Consider the following 26,596-nt stretch of genomic DNA (forward strand, 5'->3'; position numbering starts at 1 on the left):
AGCTAGCCCGTTACATACCTTACAAGAGCGGTAATCAAAGCGATTGGAGTACGTGTGTCATGTGACGATGAAGAAGAACTTGAAGAACTTAAAAAAGAGTGTGGCCTCAGGCAGACACCAGAGTTTGTCCTCCCAGATTGAGACTAGCTCAAGTCACTGGACTCATTCACCTGACTTGTCTTTTTTCTTTCCTTTCATCAATCCCTCTGTCCCTTCCATCATCCTTCCATCTTCTCTCTGTCCCAACAACGTAAATTACATCCGGTTTACCTTCACATTCTTCTTCACTCTGCATCCTCTCACTTTAGGTTGTACCCTGTACTTGTACTCGCTCGCGAGTCGCGAAGCCCTGGGCACCTTGCTAGCTGTGTTCCAGCTGTAGGCGGAAGGCTCGTTCGTCGCCATCGTGCTCGTTGAGTCTGTAGTGACACGACTACAAGTGTGAAAAATCCGCTCTAGACAGACTTTCCTCACTTCTGAGAGGAAGCAAGCCATCGCCAATTTAGGCATCACCAAATATCTACTGTACTGGATTTTCCAGTAGAAACGCCTTGTGTTGGAGCCTTGATACTCTCAGCGTCTTATACGTTCTCATTTCAAGCCGCAAGAGTCTGCCTGTCTCACTCAAGGGAATTTTGGTAATTGTATGTCTTTCGTACTGCGCTGAGATCCCCGAACGACAATTATCAGCTATGTCTTCTGCTGTAGCAGAGTTGGAGAATTATCTCCAGTCTATGCTGGCTCTCAAGCCCCCAGGCGTCTCTGGATCTAAGATCAACAGCATCACGTCGCTTTGTACAGCCAACGTTCAGGTAGGAACAAATCTTGATATGACGGCAAACTTGTGTTACCCGAACTGCAAGCTAACTCCTGTCTCTTCTCATAGAACGAATCCGTCCTTATTCAGAAGATCTATACACACTTCAAGAAGGCACCGGGAACACACAAGTTGGGCGTACTCTATGTCGTAGACTCTGTAACTCGACAATGGGTAGAAGCAGCGCGCAAGGCAGGCCAGCCATCTGGCAGTGCTGCCCCCGATGGAACATTCGCTGCTGGCGTCAACAGAGTGACCGAATTACTGCCTGTCTTGATGAATGATATCATAAACAACGCCCCTGAGGATCAAAAGGTACGCTTTAGATGCAATACGCGAATAATCTTGAAGCCGTTACAGGATTTGTGGAAAGCATAGGAGCGATAAGAAACGGTGATCATTTTTGTATCCCGTGATGGCTTCCGATGCTCCCACATCATCGTATCCCTTTCTCGTCGCTTAAGGCGGCAATCTTTCCTTTAGGCTTCTGCTATCTCCTGTGACGAATAGTTCAACTTACGTATGCCACTCTCTCAATATATAGGAAAAGATCAAGAAGCTGGTCGATATCTGGGAACGTGGATATACATTCCCTGCATCCATGCTCGCATCATTCAAGGAAAAGTTGAATGCACCTGCATCTCAGAGTAAGCTATCCCTTCTGATCCCCCTACGAAGCAGGAGTTGGTCCTGCCGTACGTATAATCTATCCAATCATTCTAGACTCCGAGTTTCTAGTTGCAACCGCTTTGGTATCATACATCTAATGTCTCTCCCTAGATGTTGAATCTACCACTCCCGAAGGATCACCTGCACCTAATTACATTCCACTTGCAGGTTCGCAGCAGCAGCAGCAGGCGAATGGCGCATCTTCGACGACTCCCGCTCAAGCAGCGCCTGACACTTCCAGTATCTTGAAAGCTCTGGCAGATATGGCGAAGCAGAACACAACAACGCCAGCCGCTCCAGTGACGACTAATCCACTAAATGCACTGAACATGCAGGGTACAGTTTCACAGCCCGTGACCTCGTCCGTAGATCAGGCTTCACAAGTTCAAGCTGGACAGGCAGGTGTAAATCCTTATGCCGCTGGCACTATGGCGACGCCGTTCGCGGCTTTGAGTAATCTCGCTCAGAATCCGGCATTAATCCCGCCGCAAAGCCAAAGTCAAACTCCTCCAAACCCACTCGCTGCCGCGGCCAATCCCCTGGCCGCGCTACTGCCGCAGGCGACCGCAGCCGCAGCTCAGCCGACTCCTAGTATAGCGCCGGATGCCCTGCAGCAGCAGCTCCAGCTCTTACAGCTTTTAGCCGCACAGGGAATTCCGCAGGAACAGTGGGCCACCGCCCTGCAGATTCTCAGCTTGTCTAATGCTACAAACATGGCCAATGTGAATTCTGGGCAGGCAGTTGGCTTCAACTTACCGGGTCAAACAGCCGCTGCCTGGGGTAGCCGTCCAGATTCACAGTCACGTGATTTTGATCGAGGGGATCGTGAAAGAGACCGCGACTACATGCGCTCTCCTCCAGGCCAATATCGTCGCCGATCTCGGTCGCCTGGATGGGACCGACGTCGTGATGTGTCGCCTCCTCGCCGCCGTGATAGCCCCGTTTATGGAGAGTATCATGGTGATTCTCCCGGTCGTCGGGGTGACATGCGTGGTCGACGAGGCAATGATTATCGCCAGCGCAGCCCGCCCGGGCGTAGACGGCGTTCTCCTTCCCCCCTCGAAAAGACCCGACACTGCCTCCTCCAGGCCCTAAATTCATCGAGTGGGATTATTCCATCGGACAAGGAAACATCAAAGGTTCGTAGCACGAATTTCTGGATCTGCATCGGGAGCTTCAGCTAACACCTGTTCGTATAGTTCTGAGCAGAACTCTTTTTGTTGGTGGTGTCACGTAAGTCTACAATTATTCCATAAGTGTCGTGTATACTGACGAATTGTGCAGATCTTCGGAGGCACATCTTCGATCCTTGTTCAGCAAATTTGGCATTGTCCAAACTTGCATCGTGAACGTCGACAAACGTCACGCGTTTATCAAAATGATTGGTCGTCAGGACGCCGTCAGTGCCCGGGAGGGAATGGAATCTTACAAGTCCGGTGACATGCAGCTTAGAGTAAGTTTCTGTTACTAAGTTTGTTGTGTTTAGGAAGTGCTCTGACATAACTTAGACTCGATGGGGTGTCGGATTCGGTCCACGCGACTGTAGTGACTATCAGACAGGCATCAGTGTCATTCCAATCGAGCGACTTACGGAAGCAGATCGTAAGTGGATGCTTACCGCTGAATATGGTGGAACAGGAGGGCGACCCATTGAGTCTGGCATGGTGGTTGAGGAACCTGACATTGAAATCGGTGCTGGTGTTTCTTCGAAGGGTAAGAGGATTTCTTTCCTGGTCCCTCGTATTAACGAGATGAAGTCAAGCTAATTATCTGCCCTATAGCCATTAGTAGACGGATTGCCACAGACACGGGAGGGAAACGCGGACCGGTGTCGTCCCGCACGCAGCCAGATCGATTCCGTCGCCCAGAGCGTGACGGACAACCGGGCGGGATGGGTCCTGGTGGCCCTGGCCCTCATGAGGGTCGTGACCCCTCGGCTGTCAATAACGTCGGCGTACCCCCTGCAGTGCCTGGGTTCGGGTTTTCGTTTCCCGGGATGCACATGTTTCCTCCTGGCTTCATGATGGGAGGGCACAAGCTGGATCTTCCGGCGGATCAACCCAACCGCCACCTCCTGGTCAAGGAAGTTAAGCCTTCCAGCCAATTTTCTTCGACGCAACAGATCATATCTGGACAACATTGCATTAACTTCACCGTGTACACAGTCTTGTCTTCATCTGGCGGCTTAACCAAGTTTCCCTTTCCGCTTCTCTTTTTATGTGTCATGTACTATTTCTCTCAAACGGGGTTCTCCGGGAGTTTTGAGTTCTCAGGGCAGTTCTAAACATGAATTTTGCTTTACTTCATGAAGAGTCAACTAGCCTAGGATGGCAGATTGGCGGGAGCCAAGTTGCCTTACATTCCCAGTCACACTTGCAGTGAGATCTACCAGAGCAAAAACAGCACTCGTCAAGATATGAGAAGTGAGAGCTGGTTACATGAAGCTGGATACTCCCATTGTATCATGGCTATTCTACACTCCGCCCATCATATCGACCTTCTACTGCTGGTGTTGATATGCAGTTAGCTCATGTTGGTTGAGACTCTTGAGGTGGCTCTTTGCGGTGTTATACCTTTACCTGTCTTCCTGAGTTCACACCAAAAAAAATCAACTCGAGCAGGTACTATTTGCTTTGTATTTCTCTGTTCAGCTCATTGTTTTGCTATCTTTTCTCTTTTGGTCGTATGATGGTGTCAATTTTTTTCTAGCTCGACTCTGCTACATTTGAGTACCCATATCAATAGTAATCTCTGATACCGAGGACAACCTCCATGTACTTTTGTTAGCTCGTTCGTGCGACTTTGTCGCCCAGTAACGGACCGATGCTGCGACATACCGACTCCGCGGCTGACAATTTCTCCGAGGTGGGATTACCATTGTATACTGTAGAGTAGCCAGAATGCTTCATAGAACACCGCTCTTCGTCAATCCTATTCGCGGCAACACTGAGCTTACCTCGACGAAGAAAGTCTACATTGACCTTATATGCAAAGAAATGAAATTCCAAAAAGAACTACCCTGCTTGGTATCATATATTCATCGCACATCTTTCTCCGTCTTATGGCATTCTCATTTGATAATAGACGTAAGGTCACACTCTACTGGGTGAGTGCAGCACTGGAGGCCTTGAAGGATTGCTCAAAATCGGCAATGATGTCGTCAATATGTTCGGTACCCACCGAAATGCGGATAGCATCTTCAGTGACACCTGAGTCCAGCCGCTCTTGCTCCGTGAGCTGTTCGTGGGTGGTAGACCATGGGTGGATGGCCAGAGTCTTCGAATCCCCAACACTTTTGCAAATGAATTAGCATGCATTATTCGGACAGCGAGCTAGCAAAAGTTTCGGAGGCCAGGAATACTCACTTTGCCAGGTTGGAGATCAGCTTGAAGTTGTCAACTACCTGAGCACCGGCAACTGCGCCTCCCTTGACTCCAAATGATAGTACGCCACCGAAGCCGCGCTTCAGGTAACGCTTGGCAATTTCGTGGCTGGAGTGAGATTCGAGACCGGGATACGAGACCCAGCTCACGTGCTCGTTCTTCTGCAGCCAGGTAGCCAGGGCAATGGAATTGCTTGCATGTCGTTCAGCGCGCAGACTCAGAGTCTCCAGGCCAAGCAGAAGCTGCTGAGCGGCAAATGGGTTCAGTGCCGATCCCAGGTCACGAAGGATCTCAACCCGGACACGAATAGCGAAAGCGATAGATCCAAATGTTTCCCAGAACTTCAATCCGTGGTAGCCCTCGGACGGTTCGGTGAACTGGGGGAATCTGTCAGCGTGCTTACCCCAATCAAATTTACCGCTGTCAACAACAACGCCGCCAATGGTGGTTCCATGACCACCAATCCACTTGGTTGCGCTGTGGACGACGATGTCAGCACCGTGGTCGATGGGGCGGAAGAAGTAACCGCCAGCGCCGAAAGTGTTGTCAACCTAGAATAAAGGCGAGCGCGATCAGAGATAGACTTCCCGTATTTCGACGTCAAACTCACCACGAAAGGAACGCCCTTCTCGTGAGCGACCTTGGCGATGGCCTCAAAGTCGGGTACATTGTACCGGGGATTGCCAATAGTTTCGACATAGACAGCCTTGGTGCGGCCATCGATGGCGGCGGCGATGTCCTCTGGCTTGTCTCCCTGGACAAACTTGGTTGTGATGCCCAGACGAGGAAGGAAGACCTTCAATTGGTTATAGGTACCGCCATACAAGTTGCTCGTAGCTACGATGTTGTCGCCAGCGTGGGCAAGCGCGGCGATGGCCATGAACTGTGCAGCCTGGCCGGAAGAAGCTGCAACGGCTGCCACACCCCCTTCGAGGGCGGCGATGCGCTTCTCAAAAACATCAACAGTAGGCTGAAGCCAAATGACGGTTGTCAGCAACTCGGCCCAACCTCGGCTGCGGAGAATTACTCACGTTCCCGATACGGCTGTAGATGTTTCCGAACTCCTTGAGGCCAAAGAGTCTAGCTCCATGGGCAGAATCATTGAATGTGTATGACTACACCTCGAGATCAGTTGGGGGAATAAACTAGGAGAGTAGAAGGGATGGAACCAACGCTAGTAGCATAGATTGGCACTGCCCGCGAATTGGTAGCACCGTCTGGTTCATGACTTGGTGACTTGTCAGTACTGCCATTGAGATATGAGCGGTCCTGATTTTAATGTTTATTTTACCCAGCATGGAGTTGGAGCGTTTCAAAATGAGGTGTTTGCGACATGGTGTACGTTCAAGGATTGGGTATCTGCTACTGGAATTGGACACTCTTGCACCATATATAGAGCAATCGAGAAGCGACAGGTAAAGACGAGGGTGAAGAGGAAGGGCCAACACTGCAAATTGAAGGGGAAGGAAGAAGAAGATGCAAAAAAAAAAAAAAAAAAGGGAGTATCTAAAGCGGGGAGTGATTTTCAGAAAAGTATGTAGAAGTAAGGCTGCATATATAGTTGCGGTATGCTTGGGGTTGTGCACTGGGGTAGCGTCGATTGCGTGATTGAGAGATTGAACACTGAAGGTGGGAGAGGGAAAAGGCATTACGAGAAAGCATCAATAACAAGAGCTAGTCATCCAAAAAAGTGTGAAATACAGACCTTATAATTGCTTTTTAAAGGAGTGTGGTGATTTTGATCGAGAGATGTATATGTACCGCTGAGAGAGAATTGATACACAGCAATGGTTGAAGATATGCTGACCAGATAAGTTACTAAGTATGCACCTGGCTACTCCGTACGTGGAAAAGTGCTAAGGTACCTTAGAAAAAAGGTGCTCATACAAGTGGCTAGACATTTCCTGGATATAGCAATCATTATGTTGATAGTTTCTTGTTGACAGAGATTAAAGGCTATATTGGACCTGATAATAATCAATACTTCTGAAAATAAGTAAGAACAGAAAAGAAAGTAAAAGGGTACAGCTTCGATGGTTGAGGATGCTGGATGTTTTGGACGGTATGGGGGGTATGAGAGACTGTACGAGGGGCAGATGATTCATCGTATTTCGGCGCTGACAAGATTGAATTGTAGTACGTAGACTTTTGCCCAAAGTATACAAAGCACGTATCAGAAATGAACTAGTATCCCTAACACTTATTCTCGAGAGTAACATTCTCCAGCAGCCCCGAGTCTGGGGAAGCTGATGATTGATGATTCATCTCAAGGCACAATAACTAGGTCGGCCGTGGATGGGTCTTAAGGTAGATAGGTAGTAATACCATGGCATCTGCGATGTCAACCACATGCTTTCTATCATGTGAGACGGTATGAGTCGATTATGATTCACTCAGTCTATCGTGGCGCTCCTAGACTCCTTTAGAGGGGCATAGAATGTTAACTTTTGAATTTATTCTCCTCATGAAACATACTTGATGATTTCTTGGCCGAGGCGCATGTCGTCATAGGGCAGAAAGTTCCTTAGCCTTCGTGCTATCTACAGAGGTATGCCTGTTCTTAGCATCGATCACAGGCCCCAATAACACAGACGTCCAATGAGCAGCCCTACCACTCTGAAGAATAAAGGGTAAGATAGAACTGAATTTATAGTACACAACAGAACGACAAGGGATCGACACCAATCATAATGCTCGCGCCATGCAGCTTTACCAGTGTACGAGAAACTAGGCGGAAGAATTAGAAGAACGGCATTTGATTGTGACGTTTGTGGTCATCAGGCATGTATTTAAAGCGAGGAGACTGCACCAGCGATCAAGATCCTTCTGTGTTATCCTTACCGATGTATATGTACCTTATGAGGTTGGAGTTCTCTTTCTATCAAAGTCTGTGGTCGTTGTTCCTCCAACAAGCTTGAACAACAATATAATATATTGCCCAATAAAGGTTTGTCTCATACCTGCCTGTCCAGTCTGCCACCTGCCACAGGAGGAGTTTGTGACCAACACTGGTCTTTTTATGGTAGGGGAATGGATGATCTTGGCTGAAAAGGTCTACAAGTCACGGTCGTGGCTTTCCCCAGCGTCCTTTCAGTCCGCTCCAATATCTCCCTCCCATTTTCACATGCCTGAGATTCGGTTTTGAAGAGATCGGCTGATTGACTTATAGGCCGGAAGAAGCAGAGCCTCTCTTCTCACACTTGCCACATCTGGATGCAATAATTAATTCACACCATTTAGACATCCAGCAGTGATCATTTTCATTATGGCTTTGAACTTTCCTTGGATTTATCCTGTTCGCGTCGCCCAGGTAGTGTTCGCGATCATCGTTCTCGGATTGACAGCATATGGTAGGCCTCCGCTTGCCCTGTTGTGCTCATGGAAGACTGGTCTAACACCCTAACAGCTGTCAGTGTAGTCCGCTGGAGTGACACCGTCAATTTCATGCTTTTCAATGGCGTCTGGACTGCCTTTGTTGCGACGCCCTATCTTGCGCTGGCCCCAGTTTTCTTTCCCCAACTGGCGCATCGTTTTGTCATCCCAGCTGTGGAAATTGTGACCATGATTTTCTGGTTTGCAGGGTTTATTGCGCTTGGTGTTTTGCTTCCGTCTCCGGATTACTGCCACTGGGGTCAATGCAGGGCATTGCAAGCTGCAACCGTGTTTGGGTCGTTCGAATGGTAAGTCGTTACCGATTTCGATCTAGAGTTTCGTTCATCACATATCGATGTGTTACCGAATTCCAAGCTATAAGGGCTGACATTGTGGGAAAAGGGCATTGTTCCTTGCTACGACCATTGTAGCTATACTCGGTGCTCTGCGATCTGGCGGTCACAGTACGAAGCCTGCCCCGCAAACTACCACTCAGATTGGAGTCTAAACGGGGTTGATAGCGACTGTAATTCCATGAGAATGGGTACTTGTCCTCGCATACATGCTCACATGAATAATCGCGATGAGTCTCCAAAGAAAAGGGGCCTTGTTCTTATGGCATGGCGTCATATACGCCAGCTTCGACCGATGCTTGCTGTTTCCAGTCATCCAGACGCGAGGATATAGAGGACTTCACTGAAGCGCATGAAGGATGGCTGTTGATCCCTCGGTCTGACTTTCCGAACTTCATAAATCCGCAATTGGCGATTACTGGAGACCACGACTTCATCTATTAATCATTATGCCTTTGTACATTTTATAGTGATACCTACTTCGTTTCTCTGCACGCTGTGATGTTGATACCCCGTCAGTCCTATACCATGTCTCTGACCTCTGTCGTACACTGATCCACAAGTTTGCTGAAATCTCGTTGATAATCATTTAACATGATATTTTTCTCCTAAGAAAGTCATGTAGAGGGGCACCCACTGTAAGATTTCAAGGTCAAGTGAATTGCCGGATAATGTCAATGGTGGTCGATGACATGAGCCCTATCTTGACTCTGCTTCTAATGACGTACGAAGCATGATTGCGTTGTACAAGACAGGAGGATTAGACTGGCGGATGCCTCAAAAGGATCACTTGAAAGGAAATATTCTAGAAGCTTTTAGCCACGCCTCAGTTTGCCCGCCCCAAGAAAACCCCCGTCCCAAGCCTTGGTTTGGGATAGAGATTTGATCCCAGTTATGCCAGGCCTTCCCAATAATGTCTAGACCCCTTTAAAACTATTTTGCTTCGGTTCCTAAGGATTTAATCTAGGCCTCTGTAGTCTGAGTGTTTGGTTGCTCGCAGTTCCTTAGAAACCAGCTTGGCCAGCAATCCGGGCCTCGGAGACTGCCGAGCTGAGCTTAGATGTTTGCATGCACCGACCCCGAATACACAGTAGGTGGTGCCGTAACCTTACGATGAACGTGGAAGACTCCGAAGAGAAAATTTAACAGCAACCAAGAGAATTTCTGTCGGTATGTGTAGTTGCACTTATCTAAGGCATCATATCATCTATCTAGATAATGAATATCCAGTTGCTAGGAAGTTCTCGTTCTCGGCAACTCATCTCCAATTTCCGATTTCCCGATTTCCCGATTTCCGATTTCCAGGTAGCCAAGCTTCGTCAACTTTCCGCCACCGCACTTAAATCGTTTAGCATCGAGTCATACGAGAAAAAAATTTCTTCTCTCGCCGCCCGTCATCCAGCGATCCCAGCAGCGCTCCACGTCCCTGGATGGCAACTCTTGAATACTAAATATCTGGGTGACATCGAAAGCCCCGAGCAAATGATCGATGTTGGGAAATACATTGGCCTCCAGAGGGCCGTGCTTTCCAGCATTCATTGATTCAAGTCTTATCACTGGCGGAGGGAGGGACGGAAAATTGTATCGTGCACCAAAGACTACCTGGTGAAAAGGGTTTCCATTTTACTAAGAGTAGATAGTGGTCCAGTGATGATAACAAAAATGATAATCATTAGCTATTCTCAGTTCTAATCTCCCTCCGAGTGTCCAATTAACGTTACATTGCCTCCCGCTCGCGGTTAGAAAGACTCCATAATCTCCATTATTAAAGCCCACTCCAGCCAGTTTCTGTCTACTGTTCTCTTTACATAACATGTTCCTGTACGTTGTACATACTGATTTCATCTGTCTCGTTCGTCATTGGCTGTGCCGTTACCCCATTGCAAGTGTCAGTCTTTTTCTTTTCTGTCTTTGAAGAGCTGATGCACTTGCAGTAAAAGCAGAGCGCAAAAGTCTTTTCATTGTGCATTCTTGAACCTCGTCTTGAGTCAATTCAGACAGCAGTGCAGAATAGATAAACGGCTTGTCTTGCTCCGTTAATCGGCAGTGCGTATCTATCTAGTGGACTCGACTCGCTCAACCTTAAGTGGAGTCCCTGTTGAACGGCGCGCTTCCCTCCTTCCACCCCGATTTTTTTCTCCTCTTCTTTTTCTTTCTTTTTAGTACCTTGAATCCCCACCAGTCGTCTAGTGCGCTTGCGTACTCCAATCCGTCCTGTTTCAATCTTCAGCGCTGAACGTTCGACAGATGGCCTTCAATGAGTTTGAGGTCACGGCTGCGCCAAAGGTTGCAGAGGGCAAGGGCAAGATGTTAAACGATGAGCCTGTCCAGGTGTACGACAATAGTCCTCCCCCTACCTCAAACGATCTGGACTGTGAGAAGCATGGAGCTAGCCGTCAATCGAATCCGCTGCCCGATCTCAAGCGGAAGTTGAAAAGCAGGCATCTACAGATGATTGCCATTGGTGAGTCATACTTCGATTCGGACGTCGACTTGGAAATATGACGCCCTCTGCTAATCCACTCTGGTAGGTGGTACTATTGGCACAGGTCTTTTCATCAGTAGCGGTACCGCTATCGCACATGCAGGCCCTGTAGGTGCCCTCATTGCCTATATCTTCGTCGGCTCCATCGTCTACTCGGTCATGACCTCCTTGGGAGAGGTCGCTACATACATTCCAATCCCAGGAGCGTTCACGTCCTATGCCACGCGATTGATCGACCCGAGTCTGGGTTTCGCCATGGGTTGGATTTATTGGTTTTCCTGGGCCATCACCTTTGCCCTTGAGCTGACCGCAACGGGCCTGATCATCCAATTCTGGAGATCTGACATCCAGATCGCCATCTTTATTGCTGTATTCTGGGTGATGATCACACTTTTCAACTTCTTGCCCGTCAGTTTTTATGGCGAGTTGGAATTCTGGTTCTCAAGCATCAAAGTCATCACTGTCGTGGGGTTCATGATCTTCGCTATTTGCATTGACGCAGGTGCTGGTAACCGTGGCTATCTTGGTTTCCGGCACTGGGTGGACCCTGGCCCTTTTTCCCCCTATGAAGGCGTTCACCCCGATTCTACCGCGAAATTTGTCGGCTTCTGGGCTGTCCTGATCCAGGCTGGATTCTCATACCAGGGGACTGAGCTCGTTGGCATTGCGGCTGGTGAAACAGAGAACCCCCGCAAGACTGTTCCTTCAGCCATCCGCAAGACATTCTTTCGGATCCTGTTCTTCTTTGTCCTAACTATCTTCTTCATCGGTCTGCTGGTGCCTTACACTAATGAGAACCTTCTCACTGGTGGAAATGACGCCAACTCCTCACCTTTTGTCATTGCAGCCAGGCTAGCGGGTGTGAAGGTTCTGCCGGATATCATCAATGCGGTCCTGTTGACTGTGGTTCTTTCCGCTGCGAACTCAAATGTCTATAGTGGCAGCCGTATCTTGATTGGTCTGGCACAGGAAGGGTTCGCGCCACGTTTGTTCAAGAGGACTAGCAAGCAAGGTGTTCCCTACTACAGTGTTGCATTCACCTCGGCTTTTGGCCTGCTTGGATTCATGAATGTTTCCAATGCCGGTAGCACTGTATTCAACTGGTTCCTGAATATCTCCGGCGTGGCAGGCTTCATTACATGGGCATCATTAAATGCTTGTCATATTGCGTTCATGCGGGCTTTAGAAGCTCGCAACATTTCTCGTGACCTCCTTCCGTACAAGGCTTTGTGGCAGCCATGGTATGCCTACTATGGCTTGTTCTTCAACATCCTGATTATTCTCACACAAGGATTCACTGCCTGGATTCCAACATTCAGCGTGACCGATTTTTTCGTCGCCTACCTCAGTTTGATCCTTTTCGTTGTGCTCTACTTGGGCCATAAGATCATCTTCCGATCAGCATTTGTGCGTCCAATCGAAGCAGATATCGATACTGGCCGCGTTGCTTTGGAAAACGAGATGTGGGAAACGGTCACTCCCACCAAGTGGTATAAGAAGTTGGGCAGCGCGATCCTGGGATAGAAACATGGCGCGACTTCTCGGCCCGTTAAACTCTACCATATGTGTCGGCCGTTCACAGGAGAAGTAATTAATGTACAGAAAATGGAATACGGGCTGTTGCAACGTCTACGTTCGTTGGTATTGTGGTTCGGCTGTCCGATTATTTGCGGACTGGTGCCAGGAGAAAGGATGAATGCGTCGGTGAAATAGGGTTGATACCCCTGTGCCTATCTCAGTTTTGTCTTGTATATACTAGCATGTAGATATTTTCTCTCTTAGGGTTCAGCATTTGGCATGGAGTCAGGCGACTTGTCTCTTTTCATGGGTGTGATCTGATTGTGGTGCTCTGCAGTTATTGAATAAATAGATAATTCATGTGCCATCAGATCCGGAAAGTTCAAGTTGTATATTAACCCATATATAGCTGCAGTTATGCCCTAAACATATTTTGTTTGATTCACTCGTGATATTTGTTAGCTCAACAACGGTCAATGATAATATTTGATTATCCCTACCTTCTGTCGGAGGACAACAATGCTGCATGACTACCTTAGATACACTGTCACATGAAGCTCTATCCACGTGCTAAGGTACATACCGCGATTAGCTTTCTCCAAGGATCATCCCTTGCAGCTGACACTGTAGGTTTCTTATTACCTAGTAGGTGGTTACTCTGGGTACCTATCGCGCTATACACATAATAGAATAGTACTCGTGAAAGATAGGCAGTAGGCACTCTTGTCATCTATGCGAACAAACTCGATCACTCGCTGACCTGAATAAACAGTACGGAGTATGTCCAGTCAAATCGACGGAAATTCCCCCAGATATTTACCTAGGCTGTCCGCGACTTTAACTGTATGAGGCGTCAATTTCCGACCGACGCCATCTTGCGTTAGGATCTCCGGGGCTCTGAACGGTCTAAACTGGAAATAGAAGAACTTCTCCGCCTTTATTATTTGAGTGACCTTAGTGATTGAGTCTTTGATGTCAAAGGTGCCGGAAACGCATCAATAACGATGGTGGAGTTGCTGAGTAGGTGCGGATAGCATCTGATAGGCTCGGAGTATCTTCAATTGCTGAGCGAGCGTGAAAGGCAAAACAGCCGAGGTAAGTTTCCACGAGGATGAATGGTCGGTTATGACTGCGACGCTTGGCTTGGCCATTCAGCTGCTCGGCAATGCTCCAAGCCCCAGCCTGGAGTCCTACCTAACTCAGGTAACTACCCCATCCCGAGGGGCGATTTGGTGGGCTTTCCCTGGCCCGGAGAGTAAGGGAACCCCAGTCGCTTTCTCTCTCCAGATATTTATTTCTCTATCCATCGGACAGGCAAGAGAAAGGAAAGAACAAGACCAGTCTGGCACGAAGACGTCGTTTTGTACCCATAAGGAGTCCGGCCAGCTTCCCCCACTCCCCTTTTCACTTATCTCGACTCCATATTGTCCGTCCTTGTCGCCATCACTTCGCTTTCTCTTTCATCATTGTATAGATTGCTCGTTTTCTGTTTCTGGACAAACTAAGCCCTCCTTTTTCTTGTAAATTTCCCCTTTTTACAATCGTCGTCGAGACTTCGCACTTGTGCTATTGAACGCCGTAAAGCTCTCCCCTCCCTCCTTTGGCCTTGGAACGACTTCATGTCTTCTGAATGCTTTTGTACCCTTCTAACTCAAACAGAGATAGATCGTACATTGTCGCCGCCATGTTTTTCTCCCAGCAACCCACCCACCTCGCTCGTGCGGAGGAATTGAGACAAGAACCTCCCAAGGGCACTCCATATTCGGTTGCTATTCCTGGCACCGAGCAACCCGGGCGGAGCAAAGTCTACCGTGCTTGGAATCTCCAGAATGAGCTTTTAAAGACCTTGGACCCCAAGGTATGCGCCGAAGACACACACCCTCAATGTCTCGCAGACCTGCTGCGGAATACCCTGGAACCTCCTCACGACTAATCCTGATCCTGTCTGTCTAGATTCTCACGGCGCATGATGTCTTCGAGTCGACCGCGAATCGAGGCCCAAAAGCCCATTGCCTCGGATGGCGTCCTTACGACCCGGTCACAAAGACCTATGGCCCTTACCAGTGGATGGACTATGAGACCGTTCGAAAGCGAAGAGCTGCATTTGGCGCCGGCTTGGTGGAACTGCACAACAAGCATGGCTGCGGACGCTCGGGACCATACGGGATTGGATTGTGGTGTCAAAATCGGCCAGAATGGCAGATTACTGGTACGGTGTACTCCCCGCTTCTCCTTCGCCTGCTTAATATGTTCCTGGCCTCTGACTGAAGTTTGTCATCGCAGATCTGGCATGCATGTCCCAGTCCCTCTACTCGGTCTCGATCTATGATGTCCTCGCCTCGGATGCCACCGAGTATATCATCAACCATGCTGAACTGAACTGTGTTGTCACTTCCTTGCCGCATATTCCCACTCTGCTCAAGCTCAAGCCCTCTTTGCCCAATCTTAAGATCATCGTGAGTCTGGACCCTCTGGATGCTGGCGAACCCGCCGGCCACTCCAAGCGTGCGCTCCTGGAATCAATCGCGGCCGATCTGGACGTCGTAATCTATACCATGGATCAGGTTGAGGAACTGGGCACCGCTTCGAATCGTCCGTGCGTTCCTCCGTCTCCTTCGGACATCGTCACTATCAACTATACCTCCGGTACTACCGGTCCTCCAAAGGGTGTGGTCTTGACCCATGAAAATGCCGTGGCTGCTGCCTCTTCGGCTCTCGTCAACATCCAGCAGGCCCCGGGTGACACGAGTTTGTCTTATCTCCCGTTGGCCCATATCTATGCCCGTTTAGCGGAGCATACCGCTTTCTGGGCGGGTGCGCGTATCGGCTACTTCCACGGTAACATCGTCGAACTGGTTGACGATATCAAGGCGTTGAAACCTACGGCATTCCTGTCTGTGCCCCGTCTTTATAGTCGCTTTGGCAACGTCATTCGTGGTGCCACCGTGGAGCAACCCGGCTTCAAGGGTGCCCTGTCAAGACACATTGTTGCCGCCAAAACTGCCAATCTGAAGAATCCCGACCCTAGCAAAGCCACCGTGAAGCATGCTCTATACGACAGAATCTGGGCCAAGAAGGTCGCTGCGGCCATTGGTTTGGAACGGTGTAGATTCATGGTTTCTGGCTCGGCACCCCTCGACCCGTCCTTGCACAACTTCCTGAGAGTTGCCTTTGGAGTCGACTTCATCCAGGGGTACGGTCTGACTGAGACGTACGCCATCGCAAGCTCGCAGTCTGCGAAGGATCTTACCGCCGGCAACTGTGGGCGTATCGCTCCTTCCACCGAAGCCTGTCTAATGTCTCTGCCTGACATGGAATATTCGGTCGATGACAAGCCTTTCCCGCGGGGTGAGTTACTTCTGCGTGGTACCAATATCTTCAGGGAATACTTCAAGAATCCGGAGGAGACAAGCAAAGCAATGACCGAGGATGGTTGGTTCCGCACTGGGGATGTTTGCACAATTGATGAAATGGGTCGCTTTATTATCATCGACCGCCGGAAGAACGTCCTCAAGCTTGCCCAGGGAGAGTACATCTCTCCCGAACGGCTTGAAGGCCTCTACCTGTCTGAGCTTAGTTACTTTGCTCAAGGCTACGTTCACGGCGACAGCATTCAAACTTTCCTGGTTGGCATTTTCGGTGTCCAGCCCGATGCATTCGCTCCATATGCTAGCAAAGTCCTCGGTCGGACTATCGACGCTACAGACATTGAGGGACTGGAGTCGGTTCTGAGTGATGACAAGGTCCGCAAGGCTGTGTTGAGGGACCTCGAAAAGGTCGCCAAGAAGCACAAGCTTGCTGGTTACGAAAGGGTCAAGAACTGTGCTTTGCTCATTGAGCCTTTCTCGGTTGAGAATAACCTGCTGACACCGACGTGAGTAGCCGTCTTCTTTTCGTGCAGTATTGCCATTGCTTTCAGATACTAATACTGGTTTTCTGTCTAGTCTCAAGCTGAAGCGTCCTCCTACCGCGAAGAAGTATCGCCAGCTCCTGGATCAGCTTTATGAGCAGGCTCTGGAGGAACAATCCGCTCCCAAGGCTAAGCTGTAAATGTGGTTTGACTTCTTTTCTTGTATAGAATTATACCAGTCCTTCAAGTTATCTGTGCTCGTGGTGTAGTATAGCCAATCTCTTAAAGCAATGTACATATGTTTGAATGGTCTTTGGCCTTGCGGAACAGCAGATAGTGCACATGCCATATTAGAATTCTATAAACTGCAGTCAGACCTCGGTAGCCTTCGAGTATCATTCTTCGTGCCTGGGTGGTATTGATATCTTGCGTTTCCTCTCGAGATCCCATTTGCCATGCCTTCGAGACGGGAAGTGACTACGAGATAGGCATACAGGCCACTTCATTAGTGATATTCCCCGCCGTTGGAATGGACTTGTGGTTTTCCTGTCCCCTTGGAAAGGTGTGAATGCAGTGGCAGTCAGTGATGTGTCAATGGCCGGCATTGAGCTGAACTCATTGCACGGCAGCAGGCTATGTGAGCCCAATCTCAGTCACATTCTGCTTTTGCTGTTGAGAATTATTCAAATGACAAGATCCGGGAATCAAAGCTTGTCATGTCATTAGTAGCATTATTGTCGCTTATGTAGTAGTAGGTTGATGCGGAAAATAGACGAATGACCGAAGAGCTTGGCACTCACTCCAACACCACGCCTTCGTCACCTTATGTAGCTGCTGGGCTCCATCTAAACGACATCTCTTCTTCGCCTAACCGCCTACGAAATTCTCGAAAATTGTGTGAGGACGCTGCTGTCTTTTTCAATTCTATTCTAGGCTCAGCGCCTCGCTCCCTTGCGATCATGTTCTTCCTCAGGTCGTCTCTTTCCGCCCTTCTCCTTTTCGTTGCGGCCACGTTCACAACAGTATTGTCCGCTTCCCTCACACTCACTATCCCTCCTTCGAATCTGCTACCCAACCCTAACACCCTCCCGGCTGGGACACACGCGACCTTGACCTCATTACCGTCACCGAAGGATAGAGAAGATGCCAACAGTCACGTACCTCATCCCTTGACGGCCCCGCTCACCCGCTCGGCTTCTTTCGTCTTCCGGAACCTCAAGGCGACGAAACCGGAGTCGTATCTGCTCGATATCCGATCGGCCGAGTATGTCTTTGCCCCGTACCGGGTGGACATCTCAGCAGATGGAACTGTCCTGGGCGTGTGGGAGACTTACCGGGGAAACCCATGGGACAACCGCGGCCCGGAGAAGTTCGTTGTCGATGCTGCTACTGGCAACGGCGCCAAAGCCTTAGAGGTGACGGTGGAAGCCAAGGTCTTGGCTAGAAGAGGATTCTATGAAGAAAGAGCTAGATGTGAGATGCATTCCAACCCCCGTGCTGCCGTGGTGGAGAATGCTTTACCCTTTGCGCGCTCCAAATGATGTGTATGCTGACAAAATGCGTCATGCCAGTCTCGCCTCTTTCGCTTTTCAAAAACCCTATGATCTTGCTGGCTTTGGTAGCACTCGGGTTCACCTTCGGAATGCCGAAGCTTATGGAGAATAGTAAGTCGTTTTGCTACTATTTATTCCTGCATATACACGCCTTGCCATGCGTGCTAACTTATTTGTCAGTGGACCCGGAAATGCGTGCTGAATTCGAGAAGCAATCACGCTCCTCTCCGATCTCTGGTGCTACGCGGAATGCTATGGCTGGTGGCGGCGGGCCTGGGAATTTCGATCTCGCCGGGTGGATGGCCGGTGCCACCCCAAGGCACACCGCTGAGACGGATGCTGGAGCCCCCGGGGAGCCGCAACCGGTCGGGAAACTGGAGGTACTACGCGTAGACGAGGTTGACAGGCTATTTCAATGGCTTCATCTTAGCCAGCTGCTCGCAAAGATAATTCCTATGATATCAGTCGAGTTGACTCTATTACCGGCTACATAACGGATCTCAACCAACCGGTATGGGAGTATAAAAAGTAAGTAATAGAACACAAGCAAGAATACTATTTACATGACCATCATCAACATCATATCATCGGGAAAACGATCAGAAACAAGTCTGTGTACATGCGCATCTATTGATACGCTTAGAGCATCTGGGACAGACGCAGCAGGCGAGAACGGACAATTAAGACCGCGCTCTCGTGACCCATCAACTAAGAAACTGAAATCAAGACAGGTGAGGACAAGCGCCAACACAGCGGCGCACATTTCAGCAAACTCAAAAGTCACCACCAAAGTCATCGCCGCCGCCGACGTCACCACCGTAATCATCACCATAGTTATTGACGATTGTGTCCCCATGGTCATCGTCGAATGCTTCTGCGAGCAGAGCACCGCCGAGCAAACCGCCTCCCACACCCAAAGCGGCAGCGCCTGCAGTGCCCATTCCGCCGCCCCGCCGCGGTGGCACCGCTCCGGGATAGTGGCCGCCCTGTGGCGGGTACTGAGGATATCCATAGCCTGCGGGCTGCGGTTGCGGGGGTAGCCACCCCCATAGTAGCTTCCTTGCTGATACCCGTAAGGTTGTTGCTGAGCAACAGGCGGTCTTCCAAAGTGAGAGCTACCACTACTGCTTGAGCTTTTACCCATCAACTTGCTCAAAAAGCCTCTGCTGCGCTTCGGTTCAGGGGCCGGCGCAGGACCCTGTGACGGCTGATAACCCGTTGAGGACAGCGGCCTGGAGCTTCCGCTGTAGTAGTCTGCCGCCGCGCCGGGATGCGCAGGGCTTCTGCTTTGAGCTCGAGCATCTTCTTCAGCCTGTAGCTGGGCAGCGAGCCGGGCATCGCTCTCCAGGGTATCATTGCTGGGTTCTGCTTGGCTGTAGGGATTGTTCGACCCCAGCGTCTTCTTGTCGTCAGTTGCGGCAGCCTGAACAGACGGATTTGCAGGACCAGAGTCATCGTATGACGGTGGCGGCCCGCTTGGCGGAGCATGCTGCTCTTCTTTCTGCGCTGGACCCTCAGGACGTTCCCATTGGGATTTGCCTGTGTGCAAGTTCACAAAGAACCTTGAGCACGGTAAATTAGATCCAAGGCATTGACAGCAAGTTCAAGACCGAAGCCGTCAGAGGACTCACCATTGCTTGTAGCGGTCGTCATATTGAGCCTTCCATCCTTCTGGGATGGAAGGCGGCGGAGGTCCGGGAGGCGGGGCAAATGACATGGAGAGGAAAGAGATGAAGGGAGCCGACTCGGGTCTTAGGGACGGCCAACAACAATATATCCAAGTACGTCGATAGCGAAGGATCAATCGTTTTCTTGTATCAGACTCGTGAGTACAGTTAAAGAAGAAGGGACAGAAATTTGGAGATGGCAACGTCGTTCGTTCACTATGGTTCCAGCAGAAGGGTATGATCTCATATAAATAGATATGGCCACCTAGCCACCGACCGGGTCAACCACTTTGCAGTGCCCTGTGGCGGTGCCCAGACACTAAATACTGCTGATTGGACGACTGCCAGTAGATATGAATGTTGTTACAGAGGCACGTTACAGAGGCACGTTAGTATCCGTGACTTAGGCTCACCCTCAACGCGGATCTAATGGTGCCTAGAATCCAGATGCTTTCTAAAATACTCCATAACATAGCAATTAAACTAATCTGTCACCTCACAGCTGGTACAAGCTTTGAAAGATAGTCTAGTTTAAGGGGTCAAAGCGTGATAAAAGCACTCTTTCTCTTGTATTTTTATCATGAGTTTACTCATCAGAGGCATGGTTCCTAGAAATTCAGCTGTCACCTAATAGGGCAAACCAACACCAGATGAAGCCAGATCCTAACATTTACCTGCCTATGGAGTCTCCTGGCTTCTGGTATATTAATATATTACTATAGACGTACCATGTTTCTGATCATGATACCAATTGATGTAAACATTCAGCATGCCATTCATTCCCAACTCATAAAAGCCACAAATCAATAATCATATCATTGTGAATGAAAATATGAGACAAACAACAAATGAAGGTGATATAGGTAAAATAGCACCCAGGAGGCTGGTGACCTGCTCCATAGCCCCCTTGACCTTGCTCAGCTTTATGCTTCTTCTTGTGGAAAATTAGGATTGACCTGGCCACTGTCTGGCCACCAAAAATCCTCTTCAAGACCTGCTTCCAGCGTTTCAAGCAAAGAGTCCATTTTAGGGAACTCGGAACAAGGTGACCTAGCTCTCGCAGTACTCGCATTCTCTTCTGAGTCAGTATCGGTGTCACCTGTTAGGTCTATGACCTCACATTGAAGATTGGTAATGCCCATGAAGTCTCCAATGTAAATGTGCCGACTTTGCGCTCGTCTTTCAGGGCCCCGGTTATCTTCTTCATCACTGCACAGATCAATGACATCAACAGCACGTTTCCTTTTATATTCATTTCGCCGCTGGTTGCGAATCCGAGCAAGTTGAATATGAGCCTCCACAAGTTGCCGCGATTCTTCGTCCAAGCCAATGCGATCCTTAGGGGCCGGCCCATCGAGCTGTCGCATCTTAACATCCGGTTCGAGACTGGCAAGATGAGGTTGATCTGGGTTCCCTGGGCGAGCCCACCCGGCAAAAGGTCCATCATAATGAGGACCTTGACCCACTCCAAAAACAGGGTGTCTTTTGAGCTTCCCAGAATTCAGTAGCTTTCGGGCCGCCACAAGCCCAGACTCTGAATCTGATGCGTGAACATCCCAGGGTGGCTGAGCTGCGTGCCTGAAATGCATTTTTCTTTCATCTTCAATTGGGTCTCTGCCCTCATGAGGCGAAGAGCTTGAAGTAGAGAGGATATGGATACCCCCGCCTGCGTCTCCAATCAAAAGATTTGACTTATCACTTGAAAAGGCACCGCACATTATCTCCTCTTCAATTCCAAAGACGTTCTTGGTAAGTGCATCCTCCTGAGATCGCAAGATATTCCATTGCTTAACAATACCGTCTGAGGCCCCTGTGTAGAATTGGTGGATTTCGTCCCCCCACAAGGCCATTCTAACACCTACATCATCCTGCTCCCTCTCAAGCAGTTCATCTAACTGGTTGAGGGGTTCACCATGAGGAAGCTCTAGCAGGACTTGGTCTCGTTTGCGATAGTCCCAAACATATGTTACGCCATTAGTGCAACTGGCGGTCACATAATATGAGTTCATCGGGCAGAAGGTGATATCATTGATATCCAGCGCGGGACACTCGAACTCAATTGTCTGAGATTTCCACTTCAGTGGTTCATAAACACGGACCACAGACCTGGTTCCCCGAGACACTTGGCTCTGGCCTACCGTACTTGCTGTGGCAAATCTCGGCAAGGTCGGGTGCCATTTGATATCAAATATATTCTGTGAATTAGGCTGAAACGGTGTTGGGATTATTGAAGCCTCACCCACATGCCACCCAGTGAGAAAGCCACTCGGGGCTGGGCAAGCGTGCGGAAGGCCATCATCCCTCTCGGACATCCCAGCGAGCAGTAAATGTCTAGTATCATGGGTACTCCCCCAAGCCAAACAAGTGGGAGTCAGGTCTCTTCTGGATTCAATTATCAGGGGAGCATCTTTTGACTCCACGATGTTCCATAGCCTGAAAGATTGCGCGCCGGTTGCCAGCAGATTCTCTTGAAAATTTGAACGCGCCATGACTAATACTTTCGATTCATGCGGGAGCGTTTTGTGATTTGTTATCCGGTTGCCAGAAAACCTCCAGAGTTTCACCGTATTGTCGTAGCTGGCTGTAAAAAGTGTCTCATCGAACCACTGCATGGCAGTAACACTCATGAAGAGCCGGTTGTCACTTGTGGCCCGTTGAGACGCAGCCCTCCCAGGAGGGCGAATTATGTAATGGCCAGGCACCTCCTCGAGGCGATTGCACGTCAAATCCCCAATGACCAAGTTGTTACCCCGATTGTACTCCATATTTCCCTCATCACATTGGGCAGTGGCGCCTGCTGCAAATCTGGTACCGTCAGGCGACCAAGCTAGGACATTCACGTCATTTGAAGCACCTTTCCAGGTCTTCAGAAGACTGAAATCTGACTTGACCTTAGTTCGAAGCTGTCGCTTTACCGGTCCTCCTAGCTCACGATTCTGTAGTAATGTGTTCACATTGTTCAGGGCTCGAATGGGACCAAAGACTGAGAAGCTGCTGCTACTATCAGTCACTCGAGCAGCCTGAATAATCGAAGGCGATGATGAAAGATGTCCAATTCTTGCAGTCTGGATGAATGCATCAATATCGGCAGGCTGACGTCGATAAAGTATAGAGGCGTGAGGCAAGCAGCTTAGGAATATCTGGAGTTGTCGTTTGATGACTGCGGGCGAAGCGGACAGGACTCCATCGCTTGCCACACCCTTGAGAGTAAGAAGTTGAGTAAGACAATGTTCCACAGACTGCTGATTCTTGCTTCTGACTTTTGAGGTCAATACTTCCCAGAGCCAGGTGCTGGTATCAATGACTGCCTCATTTGAAATGATTTTGGCGAGTTCGCGCAGCAGAGAGATTTTCTTCGCAAAATCCCGATGGACCTCATGACTCGACAATACTGCGATAACTTGATCACTGATTGAGACTTCCGAGGTTGGGGAATACTGCCACCCATGTAATGATAATAAATCCAGCATAGCTGTCATCTCGTGCGAGTCAAAATCAACATGCAAGATTTCACTTGATATTGTCATGGACTCCCTGTATCTCTTGGCATATTTGACAGGATTATGTTCTGGGCAAAATGGTGCGTGTTTAAGATCTTTGAGGTCATCAAGGGATCTGAAGTTCAACTTCCGAATCTGCACCCCTCGCGAAGAATAGATGATACGCTTTTCAGCATGAGAAAGAGGATCAGCATTCGAATTCAGGTGACGAAGGCGCGGGGATGATTGATTGGAATGTTTGTGACTCTGCCGACTGCCTGCCTGTGAGCTGGTATTGACTAGTTTAATGTCTCTACTGCCTGAAGGACCCTCTTCCGAGTCAGACTGAGAGAGGCTAATCACGGGATAATAATTGATTTGCTTGTTTCTCGAGCGAGCAGAACGTCGTGTCCTTGGCGCTGGAAACCTGGTCGAAGATGGAGCTGGAGATGATGAATCCCGTGCAACAGATGATGGAGAAGAATTAAATGTCTGCTTGTCCATACTCGACAAATTGGATGTTGACCTTTTCCTCGCAGAAGATGGTAAACCAAGAGCTACCTTGGCATTACAATTCTTCCTGCCTCCCGACGAGACTCCTGGATTGGTAACTGCGCTGAATTCATCATTTATAGTGTTAGAGGCGCTATTCAGAGATGCCTGAGAGTGAAATACTGTCTCAAAGTTGTTGCTGGACACTCGCTCAATTTTCTTGGTACCCCTAGAAGAGGGTTCCATAAACTTTGACAGCAGTAATTTGTGCTCTTCAATTAGCGCAGGATCATCGGGTTCAAGGTGTTGGTGATTTGATGTGCAGAGATTCATCATCCCTGCTATCTTCTGGGGTATTGCACGATGTAGCATTGGGACTGGCTTCGAAGATTCTAGTGTCCTTTGTCTCCCAGTGGATCAGATCCTGAGATACGAAGGGATTGCCTATATAAGTAGATGTCAGTGTCCCATACATCGAGAGAAGAAGCGCAGTCCAAGATCGCAAGGGGAACGAGATGAAGAAGCAGGGGAAAGGAGAAGCATAAGTAATACAGTGGCAAGGGTGTCTCCTAACTCACATAGCGGGTATAGGTTGGTATGTCCCGGAGAAAAAACGGTTGTAGACCTTGAACTTCTAGATCTAAATGAATTGACAGGTAGATAAGAAACAAGAGGGAAAGAAGAAGAGCTCTGTAGCACCGGAGTGTTGTATGTGTAAGAAGATTATTATCAGAGCAATTCACTGAGTGACGCGTGAACGCGGGACCAAACCCAGGCATGGCAGGTTCATATCATTTTATGCCGGCACTAATAAAACACTTTAGAGCAAGATATAGCAGGCGGTCAGGTCAGCATGTTCACTTCCTACATCATGGAACCTGGAATAATAATAATCAGCTCCGGGCTGAATGAATCAGAGCATGTGACTTGTAGTTAGTTAGTTAACCACGAAGATGACTAAGGTAACCATGACTGTGTACTGTGAAGATTGTGGACTGAGCCTGTGGAAAGTTACAATCTGGTTGTAACTGAAGGCTGGACACATTGCAGACAGAAACAAACCTTGTCGACTTCATCAGCCAGCGTGCTTATACGTCTAGGCGGTTATATAGCTAACCTCATTTCTCTATCGCTGCTATTTTCAGCTCGGCCCAGAAGTCCTACCATGGCCCGCCCCGGAGTAGAAATGTGAACATCGCCAAAGAGGCTGATTTACATCCCAGTTATGTACATGGAAAACACATCAATAAAGGGAATAAGGAACAGCTGAAGAGGGCCGTATTCCGAAGTCTCAACCCAGCTTTCTGCCTTGCGCTCATCAAGACGATAATGCATGACCCCGGGTCAGTCAATCATGCGGAATATTCAGCTTTCACATCGCCTGAATGTGAGCTAAGCTCGAGCCGGATTGGGGCGAAAAAATGCAGATGGTGTGCCAGAGCAGGAATTATAGGACAATTGTCAAAGCTCGACTTCGACAGCTATAGTCCGTAATGCCCGACTTGCAGCTTGGGTGGACAAGGACGACTGCTCGGGGAGGAAGATGCCGTCTATTTAGATAGTCGAGATCTCTTCCGAGCCGATACCATCATATCATACAAAACATCCTTGAAAGCAAAAAGGAAAGCCGCGGTAATCGCGCTCTGCGTAACTTTTGGAACAATTCCTGCGTAGTCGTCAGCTTAGTTTGCACTGTCTGCGCGGCATACGCATATTCAGCTTACCTTTGTATAGACCTGTGTACCCTTCCTCCCTGATAATTCTCTTCAAGCTTCCGTTCAAACTCTCCTTGGGACCATCTTTGCTTGCAACGTGCATCTGGCTCTTGACTGTGATGTAAGGATAGGTGATCGTGGTGGCCAGTATCTTGCCCAAAGCGCCCAGATAGAACGCATCCTTAGGCGTCATGCGTCTACGGCGCTCCACGATATTCTTCAGCTGTTCAAAGATGGTATATTGCAGTATGGGGTTGATCACAAGGACGAGCGCCGGAAGAACTCCAGCAAAAAGGGCCGTAGGCCCTTCCCGTCGAAGCAGATCCATCAAGGTGCCAATGGTCGAAGCCCGTGCCTTCTTCTCCGGCGCACCAGGCAATGCCTGATCCTCCGCATCCGACTTGCGAGCTGTCATTCTTGTGTTCACGACCCAAATGGGATTGGTGATCAGGACAGTTGCACTTCCGGCGATAGCCCCAGCGATCATCGACTCAGCCGTGGTGAGTTTCTTGGATGCACGACCAGCTTTCACGGCTGCTTTCTCGAAGGCCGCACGAGTCCATTCGAACCAGTAATAGTATACGAAATTAGTAACGCTTATGCCGAACAGTGCCGATTCAAGTCCGGAGTACAGTCCACTGAAACCCTCACGCTGGACAATGCGGCGAACGGCGTCCATGGTTGTAGAATGGGCACGTTTCGATTCGACCTGTGCTCTTGTAGAAAGTGTGATGAGAGGATAGCTAACAGCAAATGATCGTCAACTAGTGCTCCAATAAAGGGAGATTCAAGTTTGCGCACGTCAAGACCATTGAAAGAACGCCACCGCCAGCGCCAGCTAATGCATGCGCTATGTTGTCACTTTGTTGAGCGGCAGCTGACGCTGCAACCGCCCTTTTTTGCTCTTGAATTCTAGACTGGGACATGGCGAACACAAGTCAATCCTGTAAGGAGTGTCCTGGTTGAGAAGTCCAAGCGTAACTGTATACAATGGAGCGTTCGGTTCAAGGACGGATATCTGACGAGTAACCAGGGTTATAGTTCGATGCTAACGATCCCAAAAAATGCTGAAGGAGCGGATTGAGATCGATACGCAAGGTGGGTGGACTGAGATGGATGACAGGACGCTCTGTGATAAGGGTAAGGAGCAAAGGAGTGATAGAATGGGGATCAGCTGGGAATAATATTGATGACCAGGCTCATTAGAGAGGTAGGACGCGCGAGAATGATTCGGCTTAAGATG

The 26,596-nt window shown here is 49.2% G+C and overlaps 9 protein-coding genes across 9 annotated transcripts; 5 read left to right on the plus strand and 4 right to left on the minus strand.

The window, feature by feature from the left end:
• Positions 1-692: 692 nt before the first annotated feature.
• P174DRAFT_457478 (Nrd1 complex RNA-binding subunit) lies at positions 693-3,577 on the plus strand (the record flags this gene model as incomplete). Its single annotated transcript, XM_024829554.1, has 10 exons — positions 693-812; positions 887-1,132; positions 1,362-1,464; positions 1,598-2,530; positions 2,554-2,625; positions 2,686-2,719; positions 2,771-2,939; positions 2,995-3,199; positions 3,268-3,490; positions 3,517-3,577. The coding sequence occupies 10 exons, from the start codon at positions 693-695 to the stop codon at positions 3,575-3,577; spliced, it is 2,166 nt and encodes a 721-aa protein (XP_024685310.1).
• A 926-nt stretch (positions 3,578-4,503) lies between these two features.
• P174DRAFT_438509 (O-acetylhomoserine aminocarboxypropyltransferase/cysteine synthase family protein) lies at positions 4,504-6,292 on the minus strand. The gene is made up of 6 exons (XM_024826558.1): positions 6,161-6,292; positions 6,043-6,097; positions 5,901-5,984; positions 5,480-5,839; positions 4,852-5,420; positions 4,504-4,778 (listed from the first exon to the last, which is right to left on the minus strand). The coding sequence occupies exons 1-6, from the start codon at positions 6,202-6,204 to the stop codon at positions 4,586-4,588; spliced, it is 1,305 nt and encodes a 434-aa protein (XP_024685311.1). The 5' UTR covers positions 6,205-6,292; the 3' UTR covers positions 4,504-4,585.
• A 1,842-nt stretch (positions 6,293-8,134) lies between these two features.
• Positions 8,135-8,749, plus strand: P174DRAFT_366016 (MARVEL domain-containing protein; the record flags this gene model as incomplete). The annotated part of the gene is made up of 3 exons (XM_024822094.1): positions 8,135-8,219; positions 8,276-8,549; positions 8,644-8,749. The coding sequence occupies 3 exons, from the start codon at positions 8,135-8,137 to the stop codon at positions 8,747-8,749; spliced, it is 465 nt and encodes a 154-aa protein (XP_024685312.1).
• Positions 8,750-10,841: 2,092 nt separating this feature from the next.
• On the plus strand, positions 10,842-12,603 carry P174DRAFT_365301 (putative arginine transporter; the record flags this gene model as incomplete). The annotated part of the gene is made up of 2 exons (XM_024822047.1): positions 10,842-11,058; positions 11,126-12,603. The coding sequence occupies 2 exons, from the start codon at positions 10,842-10,844 to the stop codon at positions 12,601-12,603; spliced, it is 1,695 nt and encodes a 564-aa protein (XP_024685313.1).
• Positions 12,604-13,808: 1,205 nt separating this feature from the next.
• On the plus strand, positions 13,809-16,820 carry P174DRAFT_438514 (putative AMP-binding enzyme). The gene is made up of 5 exons (XM_024826559.1): positions 13,809-14,175; positions 14,257-14,455; positions 14,551-14,806; positions 14,881-16,471; positions 16,542-16,820. Exons 2-5 carry the CDS (start codon positions 14,282-14,284, stop codon positions 16,645-16,647), a joined length of 2,127 nt encoding a protein of 708 aa, XP_024685314.1. The 5' UTR covers positions 13,809-14,175; positions 14,257-14,281; the 3' UTR covers positions 16,648-16,820.
• Positions 16,821-17,424: 604 nt separating this feature from the next.
• On the plus strand, positions 17,425-18,308 carry P174DRAFT_338794 (uncharacterized protein; the record flags this gene model as incomplete). Its single annotated transcript, XM_024821697.1, has 3 exons — positions 17,425-17,920; positions 18,019-18,111; positions 18,181-18,308. Coding segments are annotated over 3 exons (717 nt in total), but the record flags the coding sequence as incomplete, so codon positions are not given.
• A 125-nt stretch (positions 18,309-18,433) lies between these two features.
• On the minus strand, positions 18,434-20,033 carry P174DRAFT_448460 (WW domain-containing protein). The gene is made up of 2 exons (XM_024828763.1): positions 19,632-20,033; positions 18,434-19,562 (listed from the first exon to the last, which is right to left on the minus strand). The coding sequence occupies exons 1-2, from the start codon at positions 19,715-19,717 to the stop codon at positions 18,560-18,562; spliced, it is 1,089 nt and encodes a 362-aa protein (XP_024685316.1). The 5' UTR covers positions 19,718-20,033; the 3' UTR covers positions 18,434-18,559.
• Positions 20,034-20,364: 331 nt separating this feature from the next.
• On the minus strand, positions 20,365-24,294 carry P174DRAFT_384173 (WD repeat protein). The gene has a single exon (XM_024823194.1). It carries the CDS (start codon positions 24,008-24,010, stop codon positions 20,591-20,593), a length of 3,420 nt encoding a protein of 1,139 aa, XP_024685317.1. The 5' UTR covers positions 24,011-24,294; the 3' UTR covers positions 20,365-20,590.
• An 894-nt stretch (positions 24,295-25,188) lies between these two features.
• On the minus strand, positions 25,189-26,279 carry pmp47 (putative peroxisomal membrane protein Pmp47; the record flags this gene model as incomplete). Its single annotated transcript, XM_024822101.1, has 3 exons — positions 25,189-25,304; positions 25,363-26,096; positions 26,155-26,279. The coding sequence occupies 3 exons, from the start codon at positions 26,277-26,279 to the stop codon at positions 25,189-25,191; spliced, it is 975 nt and encodes a 324-aa protein (XP_024685318.1).
• Positions 26,280-26,596: the final 317 nt, after the last annotated feature.

Source organism: Aspergillus novofumigatus, assembly GCF_002847465.1.
Source record: "Aspergillus novofumigatus IBT 16806 chromosome Unknown P174scaffold_2, whole genome shotgun sequence".
In the NCBI taxonomy this organism is placed as follows: Eukaryota; Fungi; Ascomycota; class Eurotiomycetes; order Eurotiales; family Aspergillaceae; genus Aspergillus; species Aspergillus novofumigatus.

What these genes read in the sequence shown, in the direction of transcription:
- P174DRAFT_384173 (XM_024823194.1), bottom strand. Translation starts at nt 24,010, where the DNA reads ATGCTACATCGTGCAATACCCCAGAAGATAGCAGGGATGATGAATCTC.
- P174DRAFT_448460 (XM_024828763.1), bottom strand. Translation starts at nt 19,717, where the DNA reads ATGTCATTTGCCCCGCCTCCCGGACCTCCGCCGCCTTCCATCCCAGAA. An exon ending in GACGACCGCTACAAGCAATG is followed by an intron (nt 19,563 to 19,631) that starts GTGAGTCCTCTG and finishes ACCGTGCTCAAG; the next exon opens with GTTCTTTGTGAACTTGCACA.
- P174DRAFT_438514 (XM_024826559.1), top strand. Translation starts at nt 14,282, where the DNA reads ATGTTTTTCTCCCAGCAACCCACCCACCTCGCTCGTGCGGAGGAATTG. An exon ending in TAAAGACCTTGGACCCCAAG is followed by an intron (nt 14,456 to 14,550) that starts GTATGCGCCGAA and finishes CTGTCTGTCTAG; the next exon opens with ATTCTCACGGCGCATGATGT. An exon ending in GCCAGAATGGCAGATTACTG is followed by an intron (nt 14,807 to 14,880) that starts GTACGGTGTACT and finishes TTGTCATCGCAG; the next exon opens with ATCTGGCATGCATGTCCCAG.
- P174DRAFT_438509 (XM_024826558.1), bottom strand. Translation starts at nt 6,204, where the DNA reads ATGTCGCAAACACCTCATTTTGAAACGCTCCAACTCCATGCTGG. An exon ending in ACGCTCCAACTCCATGCTGG is followed by an intron (nt 6,098 to 6,160) that starts GTAAAATAAACA and finishes CAAGTCACCAAG; the next exon opens with TCATGAACCAGACGGTGCTA. An exon ending in TGCCAATCTATGCTACTAGC is followed by an intron (nt 5,985 to 6,042) that starts GTTGGTTCCATC and finishes CTCGAGGTGTAG; the next exon opens with TCATACACATTCAATGATTC.